This window comes from Argopecten irradians, chromosome 5 (genome assembly GCF_041381155.1).
Source record: "Argopecten irradians isolate NY chromosome 5, Ai_NY, whole genome shotgun sequence".
In the NCBI taxonomy this organism is placed as follows: Eukaryota; Metazoa; Mollusca; class Bivalvia; order Pectinida; family Pectinidae; genus Argopecten; species Argopecten irradians.
The window spans coordinates 44,962,204-44,988,112 of record NC_091138.1 but is presented as its reverse complement, the minus strand read 5'-3'; the positions used below and the strand labels follow the sequence as shown (position 1 = coordinate 44,988,112).

The window sequence follows — 25,909 nt, the reverse complement described above, 5'->3', positions numbered from 1 at the left end:
CTGTAATATTGTAGCTCAAAAGACTATAAGACAGATAAGTGTGTCGTCTTTAGAGCTACAATTAGTGCATATTACTTCTAATGGAGCAAAGTAATGATTATGCAAATCATTATAAAACGTCAGTATGCATTTTATTGAACTTGATTTATATCATTTACGTACTAGAAAATAAAACTGAACTGTATGAAATATATAATTCACAAGGATACTTTATTTTTGCACATTTAAATTTTAGATCATTTCAAAGGAAAAGTATAAGGCAGGTTTACAAATTGTGAACTTGACGTCTTGTAAGCGGTACGATAGATACAAGAATGGTCGCTAAGTTTGTTTTTGACAAATGTAATATATAAATGCATGTATACGCATAAAATAATTGGAAACCTACGAAAAAGTATAGAAAAATTGTGTCCGTGAGATTTTCTGAGGCAGTGCTCCACTAGGACACATAGGCAAAACTTCGTACTCGGCCGAAGGGTATAGTAGGCCGGTTTCGTATATTCGTTCTTCAATGAAATATTCAGAATATTTCTTTGTAAAAGTATATGATATAGTGGATGGCATTAACAAATTATCACATTATACTGATAGCTGTAAATAGTGAATAGCATGTTCAAAGCCCGTCTCGATTCGTGAATATGCAATTGCGGCATATATAACTTTAACCGATTATAAAAATCTGTCGTGAAGACTAAGTCAACCTACTTTCTTGTAAAGATATTATGTCTAATAAAGTTTGCTTTTCGTTAAAAAAAATGACCAGAATGCTTTATTTATCTTACTGCCAGTAATATTGTAAAAGCAATATCTCGAATTCATCAGGCATTTGAATTTACTCGAGCAATTAATTTGTGTGTAATCTAGTTATAAGTATCCTATTTAATCGAGTTATAGGCAAACATGTTAACACTTTCTCTTCATTTGTAAAACTAATATGCTTACACTAAGAATTGTTCCCTTATAATATGTTAGCAGTATTCTCATACACAGGCAATATTTCTTCACACGAATTTGACGTGATTTTTTCACACGAAATTCACATGAATTTCACGATAAGGCCCTTTCACGTGAAATTCACTTGAATCACGTGAACTTCACTGAATCACAAGAAATTTACTTGAATCACGTGAAATCCATATGAAATTCACGCGAAAAGATTTCACATGACATTCACGCCAAAAGATTTCACATGAAATTCACGTGAATTTATAACGTGAATTTAACGTGAAATTTCAGGGAAAATTTAACATGAAAATTCATTTTATTGCACAGGTTCACATGGAATTAACGTGCCTGTGCATGTATTGAAAAAAGTTGTGAGGTGTGTCTATCCAGCATAATTACTTGTAGCATGATATCCTTGACGCTCACAATTATACCCAGTCATATCTACACTTCTTAATATATTAGCACCCACCTTTTATATATTAAAGAATGATCACGTTTACACAGGTATATCAATACATACACGCGTTTATTCACAGATAGGTATCATCCATCTATTCACGAGGAATGTAATTGACTGGTAAGTAAAAAGATATTTATCATACCGGTTGACACCTTATGATGTAAGATTTTTAATTGCAGTTTTTTGTCTTTATTGTTATGATTCTTTTTATTATTTATTTTCGTGGGGTTTTTTTTGGTTTTTTTTTTGTTAGTTTTTTGGTTTTTTTTTTTGTTAGTGGGTAGTGTCGTCATAATCGTTCAATGAATGACTATAGTGAATACAGTTAACAAAACCACTAGTTTAGTTTTAAAACTGGTTTGTGATTATTTTGTTTAACGTACAAATAGCAGCTAGAGTCTTTTAACACTAGACTCTAAATAGAAAAATGTAGAAAAATAACCAACCTACGGTCAGTGCCTGACAACTGCCCCTGCTAGGTTTTAAACTAACAACACATATGTGGAAAACTAGTGGTAACACATTTACGTCGAAACAATTTATACATTTACTGTTTACTATTTTAGACACTCATCCATAATGGTCCACCTGGTAATGAAGCAATTCATTTGAGCTAGGGGGAGCTTTGAGCTTTGAGTTTCACTTAAGCTGCGCTATAGTAACTTTCTAAATACAGCTCCTTTATCATTTTTTATGAAATTTCAGTTTGGTAAAACCATAATACTACAAGAGCAAATACAGTTTATCATCAACACAAATGGAAAAGGAAAAAGATAATGGTGTCGAACCATCCTCTCGTATTAGTTTCCTCCCTGACAATGATATCACTGAAATTCCAGATACCGAAGTGAAAGCTCCAAAAAAGGAGGAATGGGGTACCAAAGTGGATTTCTTATTATCAGTCCTTGGATATATCGTCGGGTTCGGAAATGTCTGGAGGTTCCCGTATGTTTGTATGAAGAATGGTGGCGGTATGTAATAATTTTATTTTTTCTGTATCACAGCTATCTATGTTATTAGATATTTATTAGTTATAAACATAAGTATGAATTTTGTGGAGATAGATTAATTCAATCATCATCTTATAATTTTCGCTCTTTTTGTCATAGTGAAAACTGTTTAAGTATTATACATATTTTTCTCCGTCTGTCTGAGGTTTAAACTTTCTAATTTTACCACTTTTTATAAAGTTGCAGCACTGGAAGTATCTTTAATTATAAAAGTAAAAAAATCTTTTTAACGTGTACACGTGAAAAATAGGCTCGAAAGATGCCGAATCAATCCGAACTCTTCCGAACATCGTCGCGACAATCTCGAAGTAAAACGAGAGTTGTGAAACCAAGAGAAAATATCAACAATTTTTCATAAAACAAAATATGTGGTCGACCTCATCAGACTCTATCTACAAAGAAAATAATGCTCGCACATTACAATATTTGATACACACAACATTTTACGGTAATGTGTAAATTGGATGTTTCAAATACTCAATCTGTGGACATATACTAGCATGATTTGCTCATATAGGCCAAAAGGAAAACGTAAACAAACACATGTGTGCTTACGCTAGTTACCTGGCTCACCACGTGCAGGTCGTGTCGAACGTCAGTCACGTGATACGATTAGGAATTCTACAAAACCCGAAGTCACTGAACATGGCGGTAATTGAAGGCGCTTTATTCAAAACCAGGAATATATGATTCCTAGATTTCGGCTCACTTATAGGCCGACATATGCTTTTGGGGAGCTGAATCATCAAGTTATATGTCAATGTTTAAATATCAAATGTTTAAGTTACATATCGTTACAGTGAAATTAGCAGCAATACAACTTTAATTCAATCATCATCTTATAATTATGTCCTATATTTTTCTAACACTATAATTATATAACAGTTTAATGTAGCTTAACCTATATGTATTTAAAAAAAAATTCAGGATGAATTCATAAATACAGCAAAACTGGCTTACTCCCCTAAACAATAGTACTTTAAATACAGAATTCAGTATCCATGACTGGCCCCAAAACTCACGGGAGGATGACCAATCCCTAGAAAGCCGACATGGACATTTGTGGTCTGTATTCTATGGGTGGAGGGAAACCTTTCATTGAATACTGGATTCAGTACCAATAACCTTTTTGAGACCTGGCAATTATCTTCTATATACATACTCATTTTTGCAATTAAGCATCATTGAAAAAAATATATGTAACTACAGTGTGCAAACTTCTACATTCAAATTTTATATCTGATATTGAAATAATATGTTTATACTGATATATGATGTACACAACACTGTATATCTTATGTATTTTGCTATGAACTAGTTGTTACTTAGGGAGAGAGCTCATATAGGCTATGTTTGTTGTTCAATCCTTTTTCAAATATTTTTTAACATAAAATTTGTTGAAATTAAAATCTATTTTTTCTATAGTTTATCTCTGAATCAAGGTTACAAAGTCTATATAGAAAACATATAATGAATACAAACAATAGATGGATCCCCAGCTGTCAATCAAACCATTCGAGTAACGCACGTCACTCACTGCGCATTTTGAATAATGTGTGCTACAATATTTCCCTACGACACGGAATAGGTACACGTGCGTTTGTGAGCACGAGGCATGGCTACATGCTACCAGATGATTGGTCTATCACTTGTATATAATATTCCTGATATTCATTCTTCGAACTGATCGCATGGTCCCAACCGTGTCTCTATATATTTCATGCAACAAATTCCCGGATATCTCGAACAGCTATTCGTCGAATACCCTTTATTCCTCGAACAGACATATATCCCTCGTTTCATCATATAGATTATTAAACAATGTGTTCGTAGAAGAGGTGTTCGGCCCTTGAGAAATTCAGACGCTCATTTTATGTACATAATTTATACATTTTGTTTATCAATTTGATATTGCTATCAAAACAATTTTCATAAAAATTCAAAATGCTGAAAATCATGGTAATTAAAATGTCATTGACCCGCATTGTTTGTCATAGTTTGACAGTATTTCGTCCCATTGTAGTAGTTAGACTGCCCCACTGAATCATGCTGCCTGAGACAATGAATCCTCTCTTACAGCACATACCAGATCAGCAGGCACTCTAAATAGGTTTACACGTTGTTTCAACGTCATCTGATACCAAAAATGTAGCCGTTCTGAAGCTTTGAATATTATTATATTTTGACTTTTTTATTTGTCGGAAACACAGGAGATATTTAAGGAATTCCCTTAAGTTTAGTTCCCGAATCTGGGCCATGCAGTTTGTATTAGTTCTGCAACTACTGAATTGCTATCGTTTTGATGTAAGGTGAAGAGAAAATCTGATGTAAAAATATTGAGTTGAATTGTTGAATTGAGTTGATATTTTTAAGACTAAAAAGGAAGTAAAACTATTAATTTAACACATACTGTATGCATAATCACATGTTTAAAATGATTTTAATAAAGCATATCAGATCTAAACTGATTTTCCTCACGAATTTTGTCAACGCAGAATATTAAATGTAAAGTCTAAACGAAGTACTTATGCACTTCTTGTATTGCATTAAATGCGTTGACATTACAATATGGAGTTCATAAGATAAAAAATCGTCAAAACGGTGCAAAGTTTTACAAAGTTCTGCACTAACTTATACACTAACCTATTGTCATCGCTAGTGAATAGTTTCGGCAACTGTTTATTCTCTTAAAGTTATATGTGCCGTATTTTTCATACTCACGAATCAAGATGAGCTTTTAATATGTTATTCGGCACCAAAAATTACCAACTATTTGAAAATTTCAGTGCTTTCAATGCATAGCTTTTAATTTTACATGTACAAATAAGAGCTAAAAATGATTTTTGGCAGTACTGCCAAAAATCATTTATGTACATCAATAGTGAAGTGAAATGAGTACCTACGGTCAGACCATGAAGCCAAATTGTGGTCTACAATTTCATTACACATTTTTACAATGTTTTCAGTCATTGTAAAGTGACTTCTTATATGTTTTCATTTAAACATATTTAAGGCATAAAAACAACAATTTTACAGTACAAAATTTCTGTGTTATAACTAACGTTTATAAGTCATCTGAAGCCATTTGAATGATTTTTACAGCTTTATTCATCAAACCTTATGGTTTTTAATAAATTAATGATGAAAAAATAGCATGTCAAAATTATCGCCCAGTTACGGCACATTCGCTTAAAGCTACGTTAAAGACAAATTATACGAAACGAAACTTGCAGCAAAAATTCAAATTAGATTCGACCCCAATATTGTTAGTATTTGTATATGTAGCTTAAATAAAGTAATATCAAAGAATATTGGTAATGATTTCTCAATAACTGTGGTACAGCAGCTGTTGAAAGTCGATGCTTGAAAACATGCCAAACAGGTCACCATAAAAGTGAGATCGTTGCCGGAAGAATTTGGAAAGACGTTAAGTAGTTACGATAGCCATATGGTTTTCTCAGCAACGACGTTACACTGTCGACTAACATCGGTTTGTTTGAAAAGTAGGACCCACTTAGCCATGTTCAATGTTTCTTTTGATGCTTTTTTTTAAATTTTTATCAAAATTTACCGAATCGTTACTGTCCATAATGACTTCGATTCAGTCCTGTAACTGCATGATTTACAACATGATTTTTATTCAAAACCTTCTAAACCAAGAAAAAAAAATCAGGCAGATACGGATATTAAGACTTTAAGCTAAACGAATTTAAGCAATATTAAGTCATTCATAAACAACTTGGTAAGATAGTTATCCTCTTGTTAGTGTGAGCATGGGACAACAAATTAAACCTACGGATGTCTACAAAATAGATTGTCAACATTTTAAGACAGACCATTATTATTAAGCACATTTACAAAATTTCCATTATAACACTGCAAAGAAGGCACTATTGTTTTTAAAACATTCTTCAGATGCTGATTTATGATGTGGTATAAGTGTTTGTTTATCGTATTATATGATCTCATTTTTAAATGTGTAGCTTTACAATAGGATAAACAAGATTTGTTTACGTCATCAGAAGACTAAGATTTAGGTTACCTAACCACAAGTTAAATGAATCAGCAATACAGCGCGAACGCCATCGTGACATTTTATGGTCAGGGCATGAAAAATAATAGGTTATCCCTGTTTATGCACGCACAACAATTTATAATTCTAAAGTGCTGATGAGCAAATACGTGCATTTAAGCATTAAATTACCTATTTAGGGGATTTATGGTCTCATAATCTCCCAGGATTGGAGACAATTTGAATAACGCGTGTTAGCGCATTATGATTTATAACGAGACAATTGGGACTCAACATTGCCTACTTGCCATATGACCTTCAAGTGTTTCACTTTTATAATTTAGGCTAAATGTATCTTACTTTATGTATAGCAAATCAAACACTAGGAATCAAATGTGAATATGAATAAATTTTAAGATACCTTCTAGATAAAGGAAGGTTAATATTACCAAAGCATGTTTAAATTCTTACGTTTCACTCACTGAATGCTTATGTGTTAAAAAAAGGTTATGTACTATTACAGAAGTATTCAAAATCTAGATAAACGCGAAGACTGTGGATGATGTACGAACTACTGTTAATGATTTAATATATACCGTATAACCGTTTATTTTCGCGCGTAAAGATTTTCGCGACATTAAGTAAATAGTAAGTAATTAATCATTAGCGGTTTCACCATTTGGCGATTTGGCCAAAACGGTATAAAGTTGTACATTTTAAAATTTATAGCATTGTCCCGCCGCGAAAGCTCAAAAATAATATCCCTGCGAAATAACCGGCTAAATGACATGTCGACATTTGCCATTTTATTTTGATTGTTGATATTTTCAGTAATATAATTTTGAAAACGCTAATGTAATAACATTATTATGTTATCAATCACAATATTTACATTTTTTATTTTATCTGTCAGGTGCGTTTCTTATCCCATATTTGATCACAATCTTTCTACTGGCCGTCCCGATGTACTTCCTAGAAGCCTCGCTTGGTCAGTTCTCAGGAAAAACAATGCAGACGGTGTGGAGTTATTGCCCCTTGATCAGAGGTATCGTTACATGTTTAGTCTTTGCTTGGATATCAAACTGCTTACTTACAACATTCTACCATCACATTACTTTACTCTTCAATACGCGCAATAGTTCTATAATGATTCCGTTATTTACAAAATAACTTTAATCTATTTTCATGTCACAATTTAACAAAAATACTCAGTGTACCGATACTTTAAAGGAACCAAAAAGCGGGTTAAATTAAGAGCACACTCTGATTTATGTGTAATTTTCATATCAGGACAATAAATTCTTAAATCATCAATTAACTCTTATAATTAAGTAAATCCAGCTAACCTTTCATAAGCGACTGTTTTCTCTAAGATATTGCTAAGCCGTCGTATCAGCCATAAACGCGACATCACATTACGCTTTGAGTTGACATCATATTTGTAAGCCAATGAAAATGCTCGTTACAAGCTACTAGATGATTGAACTATTATTGTTTATACTCTTTAACCATGAAAATGACGTGTTATTAATTCAACATCAACGAATAGCATTGTGTTTATAAAAGGTATCGAAAGTTGTCTTACTTATCTGCTCAGTGTCCTGATATTTTTTCGAGTTATAACAAAATATTACTTTCCTGAACTTTGTACTCTGATTAACTAGAGTTACGTCCCTTCGTTTAATTTTGTCGGTAGACATGAAACCTGGTTATTTGGTGACCCTATGGGTCAATCGGGTTATATATTCCAAGATATCTAAGACACATGTCTAAAAGTTAAATGCAGTAATACTGACGTACTGACGGAGTGAAACGAAGGGACGTAACTCTGCTACTGACAGAGTGATAGTAAGGGAAGTAACTCTGCTACTGACGCAGTGAAACGAAGGGACGTAACTCTGAAACAACAAAGTGGAAATTAGTAACAAACTCTATTATATTACACAGGAGAGGGCATTGGCCTCTTAGTCATGATGGTTGCGTGTGTGTGGTATTATGTCATGCTGACGACATGGGTCCTATATTACCTGTACAATTCTTTCTACTCTCCCCTTCCCTGGAGCACGTGCGGAAACGAATGGAACACGCCGGATTGTTTCAGCTTTACAGAAACTGCCAACGGGAACAGTTCCCTTGGAAACATAACCTTCGCAACTAACGTTTCCAATGTTATTAACACGACATTTATGAGTGATATCGCCAACACGACAGCCGCTATGATTAAACAGGGACACAGCTCGGAGGAGGAATTCTGGCAGTGAGTCTTTGGGACATTTCACAGTTTAAATGTATCGTTGCAAAAATGTAACATTATGAATAACGTATAATCGGTTATTGGGGGTGATATTTTTGCAATTTGTGAAAAATTGATATTACATGAAAAACATGATTTCACCTTGAAAGCCAGATCACGAAAATTGAAATTTTTAATTAGTCGGGAAAGTAATATGTATTGAGTTAAATTATTCATAGATATGCTTTCATCATTTTTGTTTTGTTGCGGTCTTATTATTTTGTATTCAGTTGTCAGCAATAATAGGGCCTGTCTAATATAGTGGTGTTCTGCGTTTATTTTTGTAACATCTACCACCATTCTATACATATACTGTAAATAAGTATAATCTTCGCGTGAAAATATTTTCACTTGGTCAGCCTTTAAATTGATCGCGGAGTGATTTTCGCGCCATATTTCAATACTAAAAGTCTTATTGCCAATAACAAATTTTATCTTTTTGATATATTCGCTAGAGAATATGTTCGCAGAGATTTAAAGAAAACAAAATAACGAAAATATCTATACCTCGAATAAATTTACTTTTACAGTATCCCATTGATTCAAATGCTTCATTTTCGACAGATACAAAGTGCTGGATGTATCCACTGGGTTTACCGATATAGGTTCCATCAAAGGCCACTTAGCCCTGTGTCTAGTTATAGCCTGGATGGTTGTGTACCTGTGTGTAATCAAGGGTATCAAGTCTACTGGGAAGGTAAAAAATAATCTAAAATCATAAAAAGCATAAATATAAAGCGAAAGTTTATTTTTATAAAATCGGATTTGAATCGAACACAGATTAAGGATACTTTTTATTCACGTAACTATACCAACGTCAAATATATTTTAAATACCGCAGAGTCGGCCATTTTGTCACCCATTATTTGAATCCGGACATCTTTATTTCTTGATGTCGATTCATTTGTACCTTTTGTTACAAAACGATTGAACGGCTACTCCTCCTAAACTACAGGAAAGGTTTCAATGAAACTTGCCGGCAATAATCCTTGTACATCGATGATGTGGGTAAAAATATTGAATGAAGATACATTTACCTGTTCAGAGTAATGCTCGTTTACTGCAAAACGTGGGGGGAAGGTTTAGGGGTGAGGGTAATTTGCCCTCTGGGACGACATCTCCTCAGTTCCTTAACATGTGTTCTTTGTTTGTCACAGGTAGTGTATGTGACGGCTACACTTCCCTATATCCTTCTTACTATCCTTCTTGTTCGTACTCTCACGCTCCCTGGTGCTATCGACGGAGTGATATTCTACGTGAAGCCGGACTTTCCCTCTCTGATGAATATCCAGGTAGGACCATATACTCTAAATCAATTTTATTTCGCGATTTCTGATCCAAAACAAGTTTGCGGATATTATTTTTTGTGGAATAAAACTTTAATAGGATTTAGATTTAATAAAAATTTGGAAATAAATAATTCGCGAGAATTAATGTTCCCGAATTCAATTGAATAGGGAAATCCACCAAAATAAATCGTATGCGAATGAAAATTGTTTACAATAGAAGATAGCAAAGGTTGGGCAAATATATTGTTTGTGTAAATAAACCAAAAACAATATAATGTGTAAGATTTATACTATTCTTTCCTTTATCTTTGCTTTTTGATAATTTTGTGAAATGTTTGTATAAACTTATTGTCAGTTATGCCAAAGATGAGAAAGAATTGAGAATTGTAAATATGACGAAGAACATACACTATGGAATTTTATGAATTAGCAGATTATGTCGTTAGCGTGGTTTTCATCAAGGAATGAAATCCAGGTAATTTACAAGTACAAGAGTATGTACTAGGAATATGCATGTTCTATTTCTCCTTTTTGTTTAAGATGGTGTTGAAGCTGAACATTCAAGTTAAAAGATCCGTATTAAAACAAAGCAACATTTCAAGTGTTTTGCATATGACCCCTATATCGCGGCCATTTCTATTTAAAGAACCTGGTTATCATTGAATTAAGTATGTTATTGGAAAGTATGTTATTGGAAAGTATATGCATATTGAAATAATACATTTCAGTGAAGGAGCAAATAAAATGTAAGTGAATTATTTGATAAACATTGATAAATATGTTATTCATAGGTGTGGTTAGAAGCTGCTATCCAGGTATTCTACTCTGTGGCCATGGGCTGGGGAGTCCTCATTACTCTATCTAGCTTCAACAAATTTAACAACAACTGTTACAGGTAAAACATACTACACGTGGTAAAGCGTTTCGTACGTAAATTGATATGATAAATTAGGCCAAACAAAAATATATGTTTGTTTAGGGTTTCATTGACAAAAAATAGGTCGTTAGGTCGGGAGGATTTTTTTAGTGTCTTTCATTCTGAAATAATGGCCGGAAACCGGTGTCTGAGATTGAAATCCCGACCTTTAATTGGTGTTCGTAGAAAAGTGGAAAAAATTAAGGTCGGTCGGGTAACCCTAAACAGACATGTTATTTTTTGGCCTTATTTAAAAACATGAGCCTATTGTTATAAAAGCTCAAATTAAAGGTCTCAAAAATTAAATCAAAATCTCACAATATAGAACTGTATGTGCGCTTGATAACGATGTGAGTTTGCTAGCATATGATATAATTCAAACACATTGGCAGCTGCCTCCTCAAATTTATACGGTAGATAACAACATTTTTAAGAGGTATCGATAGCGTTTTAGCGAAGTAAACGCACTTATTTGTCTTCTCTGTGTAGTCTTTCCAGAATGGGCAAACAATTGGGAATGAGATACATAAGATAAATCCATGTCTCGTTAAACATATATTACTGTGATAAAATAATACTTAGCACTTTGAAACAAGAAATACTTAGAAAAACACTTAATTACATGTCAGCAATGCTTTACTATGATGAAAACAGCTTTGAAATTTAACGGTGCCGATAAACAGGTTCATATTGTCAAAACTTCAAGTGACTAAACTAGTTTTAACATATATCGTTGACGTCACTTAGCACGGTGCGCCCACTGATTCAGTACATGTGTTTGTTAGACATTGTCGTTGGACAGTTGTGAAACACGTGTGATGGGAATGAAACTTGAGGACATTTATACAAACTTTCGATCATATACCTATACTATTGAAGTTATATCAATGCCTCAACATGCAAGATAAAGCTATGAACGTATAATGACCTTTTTATGTGAGAAAAAGAATGATAATTAAATTTCATGCATGGTCATACGTATATCAGTTCGCATATTTACGATCATGTCAATATATCTATTTTAATATGTGACGTTCTATTACTTTTGATTTGAGATTATTTCTCCATGGGAATACTGGTTCCGGTATTCACGCATGGAAAGGGAGACAACTCTTTCAATATTTGTTTTTAGAGACGCCTTTATGCTGACACTTGCTGGGGAGGGCACAAGCATGTTCGCCGGATTTGTCATCTTTTCGGCTCTAGGATTCATGGCTCACAAGGCTAATGTATCTATAGTAGATGTGACAAAGTCAGGTATGTACTGATTAAATACATATAGCGAAGATTTCAAGGTACGTTGTTTACAAGCGGTCCAAAGTAAAAAAAAAACACCATAAAACCCCCCAAAAAACAAAAAACAAAACCAAAAAACGAAATATATTCAACCAACTTATATCTGTTTTTCTTATAATTGTGACAGAATTGGTCGATAGAATAGTCCTTTGTTCCACACTAAGAAACAAACTACATTGCGTAGCAGCATTGATGAGAACCAACATTGATTTAACTTTAATGTCTTTGATGACATTAGAATATTATTTACATAATTACACATACAAGTATCAATAGGACAGAAACAGCTTTACAACCCAATTTGATAAACGTATCATGCATTATTAAGAAGAAAACTGGATTTTGTGTAATGATATCACTAAGCTTTATATCCGGTTATTAACGCGGATCAAAATTTTCAAGATTTTGACAAAACCAAGAAAAAAAAAATATAATTTTTAAATTTTCGCGTTCTAGCGTTCAGGGTCAATTTGACTCAATAATTCATCAATTTTTCGCGGAACAAATTTTCACGATCATAGCAATGAAATCACGAAAATGTCATATCCACTAAAACGAGAAAAAATTATGACCAAATAGCCAATATTATACAGTATCTTTATACCAATCACTAAGGTGCCTTACAATCTGTTTCCTGTCCTTGTGTATCCCCTTACAGGTCCCGGTCTGGGATTTATCGCCTACCCCGAGGCTTTATCACAGATGCCCTTCCCGAATTTTTGGGCGGTTCTCTTCTTCCTCGCCATGTTTACAGTCGGACTAGACAGTCAGGTATGTCTGAGTAACAATGAAACGACATTTCTTAATGATTTTATCTTGCTGTAAAATCGGTAATAATTTCTTTCTTAAGGATATATATGCTTCTGAAGTTTCAGTCCCGTTGAAGTCTCGTTTCGACAAAGATCAAAGAAGTTATGAGATTTTCAAATACAATCTATCAATGTCTGTAGCAAGATGCCAGTTGCAAATTTTGTCAAAAAATTACATTTCTGTTTTTAGTAGATTGTTTTATACGGGAATTTTAAGAAATGCCCCATTTGGCGGTCATTTAAAATCATGCTTTTTTTCGCTTTGAGTAGAGCTACAGTTTTAGCTATTTTTACCGAAATTGTTTTTACTTAAATTATCACTGCGCCAGCATTTTTAGCTGTATCTAGCTATTTTATGCTGCAAATCTTTACAAGGTTCGTGGTAATTGAAATATTGAGCATTGATGTGTGAAATGAAACACTTTTGTCATTGTATTATTACATTTAATGGTTATTTGAACACTTTTATTTTTTACTCTAAAATATTGAAAAATAACATATATTTAAATGGGACAACAAAAGTAAGCGCACGGACCCCCTATTTGTTTTGTTTTTTTTTTGCCTGATTCAGAAAGAACTTTTGCTAATATTTTCCATATTGATATGCAAAATATTAGCAAAAGTTTAATACCAGAACTTTTTCTGTAAAGGGTTAAATTTGGCAAAAATGGCTGAAAAATATGCATTTTGTAGCTCAAAATTAAGGGGTATGGGTAGCATATGTTGTTATTCTGGGAAAAAATATGAGTCTTGTTAATCGAAACTGGTATATTTTTAAAGAAGACCACTGGGAAGTAAATTATACAACCATCCATACATATCAAACACCTCATTAGGAAATTATGGCTTTAAACTCTTGTGTATATGGTCAAAACGGTTAAATGTCCGTAAAATCCAATATTTTGTCAACTAGGTATTTTTTAGTGACAATAGCTCAAAAACGAGCATACGGACATATATTTTTTCTTCCATTTTCTTTTATGGTGTGAACTCCTATTTCCAAAAATCTATATGAGAAAAATGGTTAAATACAAGAAAATTTTCTCAGAGGAGTACATTCTTAAAGTTAATAGTGGGGGGAAAACAGTCGAAATTCATTAATTGGCCTTCCAAAAGTCCTTTCATATCAAAATGACGGTTAAGTTCTGCATGCATTTGATGCATGCTGTCCGAACTTGACCATCGAATTTTAGGAAAAGCCCCTTGTAAATTTAACACATCTCTATAAATAAATAAGGCAAACTCTTTGAAAGCGATTTTGCGTGGAAATATCAACACGGACATATCCAGCCGGGAGGACGTTTTAGAATTCCGATAATACTAATGTCTCAGCATTCAGAGCAATTTTGTTAGGAAAGCTTTGATAATGTTAAGATTATGATGAATAAACATATAAAAACTACATTTCCTCATAAATGTATTTGCAGTAAACTCTGAATTTTGTTTCCATATCCCAAAATACAGCAAGCCTATTTTTTTTCGCTCGCAAATTTCACGATCACGGTAAAACGCGTAAGTTTATTTCCTTAAATTTTTGCGATTTTAGTAGCCTTGAAAGAAGCTGGGTATACAATATATCCAAAGTGAATGCTTAATAGTTCTTATAAGCTGTGCATTATCTTGCTATTTTATTGCAGTTTGCGTTCACAGAAACGGTGTGTATTATTTTTGAAGAGTCATTTCCCTTACTGCGGAAAAGGCGGACGATTTTCCGTGGAAGCCTAGCGATATGTGGGGTCCTACTAGGGCTGATCTTCTGTACACGGGTAGAAACCTTTAACAATTAATTACTTACTATAATAATTTACTCTATGATTTCTTATTACTTTGTCATTTTTATCAATTATCAGTTATAACACTTATCAGTTGCTCATCTTTCATACATAAAGCTGTTTATTACTTACTGATATATCATTTTAAACATTAAACCAATGCGAACAAATACATTACAAATATGTCTAACTATTACTGCTCCACAATTTAAAAATCATGTGATAACTTCAGAACAGTTGGTTATGAAAGGTATTCACATAACAGGGAGGAGTATACCTGTTCCAATTAATCGACTGGTACTGTGCTGCATTCTCGCCAATATTGTTTACGCTAATGGAGTGTGTGTCCATCGGTTGGGTTTATGGTGAGTCATTTTAACTGATACTTAACCTAATCCTCGGTCTAGATATATGTTGTCACCTTTTGACCTTTGTCTCCTATTTAGCTTGTGTCTTTGAGCTCCTGTATTCCTTGTACATGCATCACTGAGTTGTAAATATGCACATACTTAAATCGAAATCTAATCTGCCAAAACTGTTTAAAGCCCCACTACCTTTCCGAAACGGCTTTAATTTTTTTTAAATGGTAATGTAAAACGAGATAGAAAATTTAATAGAGTTGCAAAAGTAATTAACTTACCGTTGATACTACACCTATCATCACCTTCTGAACAATTTAATTCAAATAAATAAAGTGTTAATTTTCTTAAAGCGGGTCGTCTTATGTTTCCCGCCGTCGTCCTAAATACCGCGCGGTAGTTGAATTGACTATCACTGCGCCAGAGGTCAAAACAGCGAAATGACTCTCCACTGTTATCATATCTTACGGAGGAAATCTTGAATATGTTTGGTGTTGTAACATCATCGTAGGTCATCGATACATACTTTCTGGCGTTACAAATGTTTTTTTTAAGAAATCGTTATGTTTTGCTCCGGAAAGTTAGTGGGCCTTTAATGTTTGATTTTTTATCATGTCTATTTATGTATATTAATGTTTCTTTTTTTTTGGTAAGGATACATTGATAATCATCCCCATACTTACTTTTATCCAGTACTAGTCACGGACAGTTATGTAAGTAATCATGGCTAAACTTTAGAGGTTTGCCTTTCCATGCCTTATTTAACAATGACTAAAACGCGTTGATTGTGGTTTTTCTTGAAATATGCCGTAATGAAAAGTATAAATAGACACTGCACATTTATTAATATTTATAAAACAATATCTAAACTAACATTTATATTCAATAATGATTTTTGTTTTTATTCTTTTAGAAATAAGTATATTATATGGTAAATTTTGCAACGTTTCCTTGCTTTTAAATACCTATATAATTACCGGATGTGTCACAGATCAGCATATTTGGCCGATATAGTCAGTTTTCCGGATTATACAGGTTCTAATTTGACTACTATTAAATAATAAAGGAAATAATATATAATACTACCGGGTTACACAGAGATCTGGATTATACAAGGGCCGATTTTGACAAGTGTACTTATCCAAGTACTTGCTCTACAACAGAAAGCATTATTGTGACAATAATACTGATCAGCTTGTCTGATTAGTTTACGTCATTGTATGTCAGGCGTCCCATTATGTCTGGGCATAACAGTTACACGGCCATATAATGTGTCTTATGTAACGTTTTGACGACTAGTGCACACTGTCATCCCTATCAGACAATCTATATGTTATACGCTAGTGTTGCAAACACATATAAATGTACCATACTTATCAGCCTGAAGAAAACATGTATGAGCGTCTCAGCTTACTTTGTAATCGTGATATACTGTGAATCACTTAATTTGTCGCGTTACCAATATTTTGCGGCATTTTTTTTATCATATTGGCGAACATATAAATTTGCGATCAAGGACACTAACTACAAATCGTGCATTCATATATATCTTTAAGTTTACAATTATTCGAGCCACATTTGAATTCATGTTCGCGCCATCTCGCGAAATTTTGCATTTCGCGAATATTAAGTGGTTTGCAGTATGTATAACATTATACAGACTGGGATTGAGGGCAACAGATGATTTGTTGGACCTGAAGACAAACTGTTGCCCGAGGCCGAAGGCCGAGGACAACAATTTTTTTGAGGGTGCAACGAATCATCTGTTGCCCGAAAATCCAGTCGATAACAGTTTTGTTATACCCATTGACTCAAAAAAATGCATTGACGTCACGAATTGTATGTGTGACGTCTGTTCGGTCCAACAGCACATTGTAACAGTCGATTTTAACAGTTCTTTGGACCGCTCGACGGAACAGTTCATTTATTGGCATTTTTGTCAATTTAGTTTATATAGAAACTATTTTATAGGGATATAACAATAATTATTGAGATTGTTCTGCTTAATCCAGGTGCCGAGAGATTTTCCCGTGACATAGAGATGATGATCGGTCGTCCTGTCCCGATGTTGATGAGGATATGCTGGTGTTTTATCTCGCCTCTACTTACTTTGGTTTGTGGCATTGCTTTTGGTTTTACAATGACAGTGTTTCCCTTCTTGCATAGTTCTCGATACTTTACTTAAAAGATGAAATGACTATTTGCTTCATACGTTCAACATGCCCAAAATCTTGAAGATGTGCTCCTTTGTATTTGCAAGAAATATTAGTTCTTCACAAACATGTCATTTTTGTATATTTCTTCGATTATAAATGCAATTAGCTTTGTGTGAAAACATAATTGATTAGTTAAAATATGTCGTATTTTTAATTTATTTTATATTTCAAATCACTAAAATTCACTAAATGGTAACTACTAGCAAATTATGTATACTGAAATTTACGTTACAAATTTCGCATTAATCTAAATACCCATTTCCCAGGCGAAAATAAAACAAATAAAATATGGTTACAGAAATAGAGAATTAAATGCAAATGAAGGAACAGATCTTTAAATTTTAAAGTAGACTTAAATACTATATATAATGACTGTAGATTAAAAATTATGATTAAAAAAAACATTAATGATCTTAGAATGTAAATGCATGTAACTAACTATGACATAATATAAATATTCTTATATGATCCGTATCTTGAAGAAAATTTCAATTGTTTTTTTTATGAAAAATTATTGTGATATTACAATAAACGTACTTTGTCGCTATCAAACTTAAATACAAAAGCGATAATGATTATATAAGCGTTTTACAGAAATCACAATTAACGCAACCATATCTTTGTTGGAATCGTTTAATGCAAAAAGCGCCAAGATGAAACTAATTTTAGTGGTTATCTCATTTTAGCGTGTTTTTGTTTCGTTTTTCGCTTAATAACTTCTTTTCTCGAGCAAAAAATGCTAAAATGAAATTACCGATAAAATATGTTTGTTTTATTATTGGCAGGCGTTGCTGATCACGAGTTTCGTGTCCTATGTACCTCCTACATACGGGGACTACGTGTACCCAAATGTAGCCTCTATCGTTGGTTGGATGTTTGCAGTTATGCCTGTCGTACCAGTTGTCGTTTTAGGATTAAAAACTTTGTTACAATCTCCTGGGGAAACTTTGTATGAGGTAGGTACATGATTGTATTGTCTTTTTGGAAATAAAGTGACACATTTATGGTGACAGAAAGACATTTGGCTATCTTAGTTAAGCTGACAATGCAAAATTAAAAATAAAAAAAAAACACCATTAGATTAATAAAAAAAAGTTGTAGGCTTCAAAAGTGTTTCTGAGAGACTCCCTGGTTATGGCAAAGTTGTAATTAAAGTAGTAAGTTGAAATTTTGTTCTGCTTGGCAACCAGTGCTAAGACCGACCCCTACATGTAAAGCACGGAGATCGACACATTCCAAACATAGCTGGCTTCGGTACACCGTTATCCTAAAACATATCAAGTTAGAGCAACAATTCAATATGCACTAAATACTTTAAAACTATTTAGATGTATCACACCATGTTTTCAAAACCGTTGACAGCCGTCATGTTATTCCAATACACATGAATTGTAAGAAGTGTCGTCAGTTAAATGCGTTTTAACATGCAGTCACCTTTAACTATGCATGTTTAAATAAACATATAAGTACTGCACCCTATTACCACTAGCAATTGGGGTTATATTGCTGTATCTACATTCGAGAAAATGTTTCTAAAACGAAAAATTACTTGAATATGGTCTTTATATTAAGAGGAAAGAACTGAAGGCATGCATTCAAGAGTTAATGATAATGTTAAGTGCAACACTCATTACTTTATTAGATACAAGTAAAATGTTCAGCATTTCAAAGTAACACATTTATCTCCTCGTGGTGATATTTATTAATTGTAAGATCAATGGCTTTTTAATAACATTACGTCATTTTACCTGAAATGTATGTTAGAACGCTCCCGGCTATTCGGTACCTACCAACAAGAGCAGATAACTCTAGATCTTTAATTCGCAAACATAGAATGCGACATTGCAACGTGAAATTGTATTCAATCAATTTGATTTATTTTGCTTTTCGTTACAACAGAAATTACAGAATTCCGTGCGCCCTTCACTAGACTGGGGACCCGTATCTAAGGAGAAATCTTACGCCCTGCAGGACTGGGAATTAAAGGGCTCATTTAAAGAAAAACTACTGATAAACCTTGGTTACAAACAGAAAAATGCTCCGATATAATCCTGGATATAACTAGTATGATAATGAATATCCCAAATGCAATTGTCTATATATACTGTAGTGGTGCAAATATTCGCAGGGGTTTTGTTTTCGCAAACGTCGCGGAATCACCAAATTCGCGAAATTTGATACTTCGCAAAACTTTTCATAAAGCATGGTTTTACATTATAACCTGTGTCAGTAAATGATACTTTCAAAGGGTGAAAAAAGGTTCAGAAAAAAATTTCCTCTCAAATAATTTCATAACAATAAGTCGCGAGATTTTAAACCCGCGAAATTTCACAACTATACAGTAATCTTAATCCAAACGTCGGTATAATGAGGTGTCGGGTTAAACAATCGACACCGACTAATACTCTGCAATTCGTCGTCAATATTCGTCAGTTGATTTCCAAAATAGAAACAAAACATCTACTGAAAGATATGTTATATATAAATAGCGTGTTGCAATACAGACTGATTGTTACATTTTCATATTGGTTCATGTTTTATTTGCACTCGTTTATTTCCTTCAAATGTCAAATCACGATTCATCTAAAATGATGGCATATTTGAGTTCAGAGTAGATTGCATATTTTGAAATATTGTAAACCAAGCGTCAAAGTATGCATATTTCGCGTTATGCCGTTACCTCAGGGGTAACTATCACTGCCGTTTAATCCATCCTAAGAATATGTCATAGCAAAACTAAATGCAATTCAGGAGAAAAAATATTTCTATCCGTTGTCACACACAGAGCCTTCAGTGTTGCTTTTTCATATTCCAGAGGGGAGCATAGCGACAGCGATAGCAACCCCTAGAGTATCAAGGATGATTTCGCGAGCGATTATGCATCGCGAAAATAGGTCTAGGCGAAAATTGATCAAATAAAATGAACATCATTTAAGCATTGATGTCACTCTTTTTTAATTTCATCGGGTTGTGTAAGATTTTTTTTTTCAAATCAATACGCAATGTATATTTACGCAATAAATCTATTGTGACTTAATGATAATGTCAGGCTTTCACGCCATTTTCGGATTTGTTTTTCATATTGGCATGAAAACAAGGAGCCGGCCAGTCAAAAAGCAAGATTTAGTATGACAACAAAACCAAAAATATCTAAGCGTTGATGTAACTATATTTTAACTTCATTGAGTTGTGAAAGAAATTTTGATTGCAAACTGTTGTGAATCCCCGTTTCGGATTCTCACAAAAGTTTGAAAAAAAAGATTTCAAAACCCGATAAAGTTAAAAAAAATAGTTACATCAATGTTTATTGTTAATTTTCAGGCTACATGATAATATAAAATAGATTTAAACGTACGATTCCATTTACTTTCTGATGAATTATTTTTTTCTAAATCAATACGCAAAGTCTACGTCTCTATCGTTACGTCATGATAACGTCAGGTTTTCGCGCCATTGTCGGATTTTTTCTTCATAGTAGTATGAAGAAAAAGTATTTGCCAATCAGAAGGTCGGATTTACTATGAAAACAAAGAAAAAATAAATATCATCATATATTTACATTTCCGTTTTCTCTTTGCTATATAATCTTACCAACTGCGAAATCGTTTACACTTGCGTAAACGCAGTGGTTGCTACGCAAGAAAACACACACCGGAACACTGACTTCCTCTATTAGTGTTAATGCGCATCCGATTAGGCCTATTGTATCTGTATTGACGCATCTTCAATATAATGCATGTATGAATGTACTGTAAATATTAAATTATATATAGAAAATAAAATATTTAACAAATATTATTTAAATGGGATGGAAAAAAGACGAAGTTAATATGGAACTTTTTTTTGTGTAATCTCTGAATTTGAACATGTCCCGCCAAATTGAAGCCAGCTATTCCGGTAACAGAGTTTTGTTTTATTTGAACACTTAATATAAATAATCCAAATGTAAATATAAGGAATGACTTTTATTTTTTGTTGTTTACTGGTTTGTAAACTACATTTTTTGTACAGATATTTCAACATGACGCGCTAAAGTGCGTCACTTAAAATATCTGTACAAAAATGCAGTTAACACACCAGTAATCAACAAAAAATAAAAATCATTTCTTAAAAGAATCTAACGCATGACAACGCGAAATCAAATATTTGCGAAACAAAGTTCGTTTATAGTACCCCCATGAAACAACGGAAATCTGTTAAAGTTGTGTTTTGTTTCCATCTATACCAGTGTTATTTTAGTGAACTAGACAATCCCATGTCGAACCTTCCTCGATACTACAGTGGATGTCGACCTGACATTTTGTGTATAGATCTAGATATACTAGTGCTCCGACCACAAAACCACTTATCGCTCATCATCGGACAATAGGTGATGGCTTCAGGACAATGGATGTCTAGGTAATTATTTTACCGACCATCACAGAGGTCATAAGAGACTTGATATAGAAACTATGTTAGTACTCCAATGAGAAGCTATGTTAAAACCCACTTTTAAAAAATGAAGCACTTGGAAAAATTATTCCAAAGTGAATTAAATATGGTGCAGGTTTATCGCACTTTGAAAATGAAATAAAAAAAATATCAAAGTTCGTTGAACCTGCACCATATTTAACCCACTTTGAAATAATATATACACATACATAATTTGAAGTTTAGCCCATAAAAGCACACAATCGTTCCGCTTTGTAAACACATTCAAATTTGCATTTGAAATGCTGCAGAGTATACGTGATTCATATCTATTAAATATTAATTCTGATCAAGTCTCTGGACCGAGTTACTTGCGTAGATCCTGTTATGTTCATTGCAAGTTTCATCTTGAAAGAAACAACATTTGGCGGGTGTAATTTTTTTCGATTTTGAAACTTGTTCACAGAGAATTATTTTTGTGAATATTCTTTATACATGTAGCCTTTAAAATCGTCATTTACGTGACAGAGTTTAATATGATAAAAAAATGTGTTTTTTTAAATCGCGAAGTATTGAATTTTGCGAATTTGGATTGGCGTATATTTGCAACTATGAAGTATAACAATTTTTAGTTTTACAAAGAACTATGAATTAATGTTAATGTGGTATCATATGACTTTCAATTTTTCCCATTCAATATAGCTATTTCATGAATTTTATTTATTACACACGTTTAATATATCCTATCTGCGTTGTGATTGGTTGATTCCGATGAATAATACTATTGCTACGACCTTGTTTTAAAAAAAAATGTAATCTACTATTAAATGCTGAATTGAATTAATAGACCACACTCCTCTGTTGATTCATAAGGTGTGTAAAATAATTCAATTTGAACTTGATTATCGATACAAGTATCTTTCCAATCTTCTAAATTAAACAGTTAAAGTTCAAAACGGTGAAAATGGCGTTCGGCAGTCGGGCGACAACCATAAATGACTGTTGGGGAATGTGTGTCACTTTATAAAATGTCACTTTTGTAGTCGCTTATGTGCTACAAAATTGATAGAGTAAAGCATTTTCCCTTGTATTCAATTCGTCGTTTCAATTATAAAACATTTACATGTACCGGTTTGATTATGAAGTACATAACAAACCCGGATGAATGTTTGAAACAAACAGGCTATATCTCGTACTAGTTATTACGGCGCATTGGTACTTGACCGACAGTTGTTTTCTAGTGATACGGTCCAAATCGCAACTGAGCGATTGATTGATCATCTGGTAGAAAACTCGTAAAGGGAAGAAACAAAAGCAAATATTAGTCATATGATAAATAGAATCTTTCATTCGTTTCCCTTTATATTAGATTTATGATACTCGTTTCGTTTTGTTCATTGTTTGCTCGCCAAAAGCTCTCAAAAATGAAAAATTCTAAATTCGTATCATAAATCTGATAAGAAGGGAACCTCATGACAAATCCACTTTGATGTATTAATATTGCCATTCTAACAACAAAACGTGAACAAATTGGGGTATTTTCATAAAAGGTGTAATGGGATAGTACACTTTTTCTACACTATTTAAAACATCTGGTAAAATATATGACAGAAAAAAATAGGTCATGTTTAACGGACTGTGAAATATTTATCATTTTATGCTTACATTAATTGCATATCAGAAGCGTCCCGTATCAACATATACCCATCTGTTGAATTTGTTGACGCATTCACCTGCTGGTGACTAAAGAATCATGAATGCAGAACGAACAGTGTATCCTCCAGATACGTCTGAAATGGGCTTGTGCACTAGCTGTGCTGTAAATGTACAGTTTGCAGTGTATATATAGTCTTTAGCAGAACTGTTAATTAAATTACATTGGCGTGTTATATGCATTAGTTTTTTCCTATTAATGTGTAAATGTGTCATTTTTTAGTCCTACGATGATATGCTTTCTATTTAGAAACTTTAGCTAGAGTTACTCTATTGTTTGTTTTATTGTTATAAGTTCAACGTCCTATTAATAGTCATGGTCATTTAAGGACGTGCCTGGTTTGTTGGTGGAGGAACGCCGGAATAGCCGGGGAAAAACCACCGACCAGCGGTCAGTACATGGCAACTGCTTAACTACTCGGCCACCGCGGCCCCTTTCTCTATTGTTACATGATATTACATTATATAGAATTACACAGGGAAACATGCACTTTTTGATGATGTAATTAGTCCCAGCAATGTAAATGTTCTGTCGTAAACCGCCGATAGAGCATTAATGATACTCATCATTTGAACAATATATGTCTAATTAACACAAAAAATAGTATAAAATAATTAATTTTGCCCTTGGTGCATGCACAATCAGTACTTCATTCCATGTAGGATATAGTGCCACGGAATTTTTTCGGGATGCAGTTAATTAATTTTCATATCTTTAACTTGGAGTAAAATTAGAAACTCAAACTTTTCAATGGTGATAATGGTGTAAAGTAAGTAACTTTTGTATCTGAAGAAAAATATTAAATTGTCTGCTCCTGTTTTTGGTAGTGAATAAATACCATTTGTCAGCGGTGGAGCATTGTTATATACATGGTATATATATCATTGTACTATCAATATAATATCCGGAATTTGTTGTTTTGTGTATTATTGTATTCCGTCTCCGTATCTTGTTTTCTATGTTTAGTTGTTAACTTCCGGTTTCCGGGAGAATAAAAGAAAAGTTGATGACAAGAAGGTGTTCGATTCTTTTCATAATATCCCTTCACATCCTCTCACATCGCCAAGCCAGTAAAGCATCTTTAAGCTTCGTGTTATAGAATGAATGCATGTATAGATTGAACACGAATTTCACGCTGTTGCCTCATTTACCCGTCTGAACTGCACCAATAAAAGCTGCAAGTAACCCCTCTCACACCACTACACACACTTCTACACACAAACACCGCTGTAGTCTGTACAAAGCCCATGTTGTGCATGGTTATTTACAAGTAAACAAGGCCCTATTGGTTTATCATAACCTGAATTTGTGTTGTACATCTGAATCACTCTGAGTAAAAGATAAGGCTGAATCCTAGTGTTTATATATATATGTATATTACTAGTATTCAAATTTCAACAGAGAATGTAAATTTCCAGTTAATGCCATTTCATTAAAGATGCTCCATCACCAACAGAGCATTAACGATTCCCACCATTTGAACAATAATTGTTGTTTAATTGTGTGTGTATATATATGTGTGTGTCTAATTAGCACACAAAAAATATCAAATATTTCATTTTGGTGCATGCGCAATCAGTCTATAGGACATAGTGCTATAGATTTGTTTCTGGACGAAATCAATTATTTTGAATATTTTTACCTTGAAGTAAAATGAGAAGCTCAAACTTTTTATTGTTGGTAATGGTGTTAAAGTAAATAACTTTTATAACTGAAGAAAATTACTTATTCGTCTGCTCATATTTTTGATTGAGACAAAATGCGATTGTCTGCGGTGGAGCATCTATACACAACGATTAACATGACATACAAAGTGAGAACCCTCCTTTGCGAGGACAACATTGTTCATGGAGTTGACCCCAGGGCGCCGTAACCTGGCAGCTCCTATCAAAACAAAGATGTGCATATTATATATATATGTTGGGCAATGACATTAATATGTTATATACATATATCCCTTTCCAACTGGGAGAATAAAATATTTTTACTCTTAAAAAGATGAAATACATTGTAACAGCAATGCCAGGCATGCTGCATAAAAATGCATTAAACATAAGTAATGATACTATATATAACCGGAAAAGTGGAGCAACAAATCCACAGGAGTGCAATGACTTCAGTCATATAAGTGCCGCGCCTACAAACCGAACGAAACATTAACTCCTCGCTTACAGCTACCTATAATCGTGTACTTATTTTTTAAATACACGAAGCATATTTTAGCACTGCACGTCTGTGCACAGAATACACATATCATGTAGCAAATCTTGCAACGGTAAATAGTTTCTGCTCTTGTAGCTCGACGTCACTCAGCGGGAAACATGTTGATTGCATTTTGGTCACCATACAATCAGTGAACACAGGAGTCTTTGAAAGTGGGCGGGGGAAAAACTCGACGAACGGCT

General features: G+C 33.5%; 1 protein-coding gene across 2 annotated transcripts; it reads left to right on the top strand.

Moving 5' to 3' along the window:
• The first annotated feature begins 1,419 nt into the window (after positions 1-1,419).
• Positions 1,420-20,315, top strand: LOC138323999 (sodium- and chloride-dependent glycine transporter 2-like). Of its 2 annotated transcripts, none has more exons than XM_069268971.1 (14): positions 1,420-1,525; positions 2,114-2,379; positions 7,344-7,475; positions 8,378-8,687; positions 9,288-9,420; positions 9,881-10,015; positions 10,804-10,907; positions 12,061-12,185; positions 12,883-12,995; positions 14,671-14,799; positions 15,071-15,170; positions 17,177-17,277; positions 18,166-18,336; positions 19,280-20,315. In XM_069268971.1, exons 2-14 carry the CDS (start codon positions 2,166-2,168, stop codon positions 19,427-19,429), a joined length of 1,917 nt encoding a protein of 638 aa, XP_069125072.1. In that variant the 5' UTR covers positions 1,420-1,525; positions 2,114-2,165; the 3' UTR covers positions 19,430-20,315. The 2 variants fall into 2 exon arrangements, with proteins under 2 accessions (XP_069125072.1, XP_069125073.1); XM_069268972.1 differs by having other exon boundaries at positions 1,428-1,525; positions 2,248-2,379.
• The last annotated feature ends 5,594 nt before the right edge of the window (positions 20,316-25,909 follow it).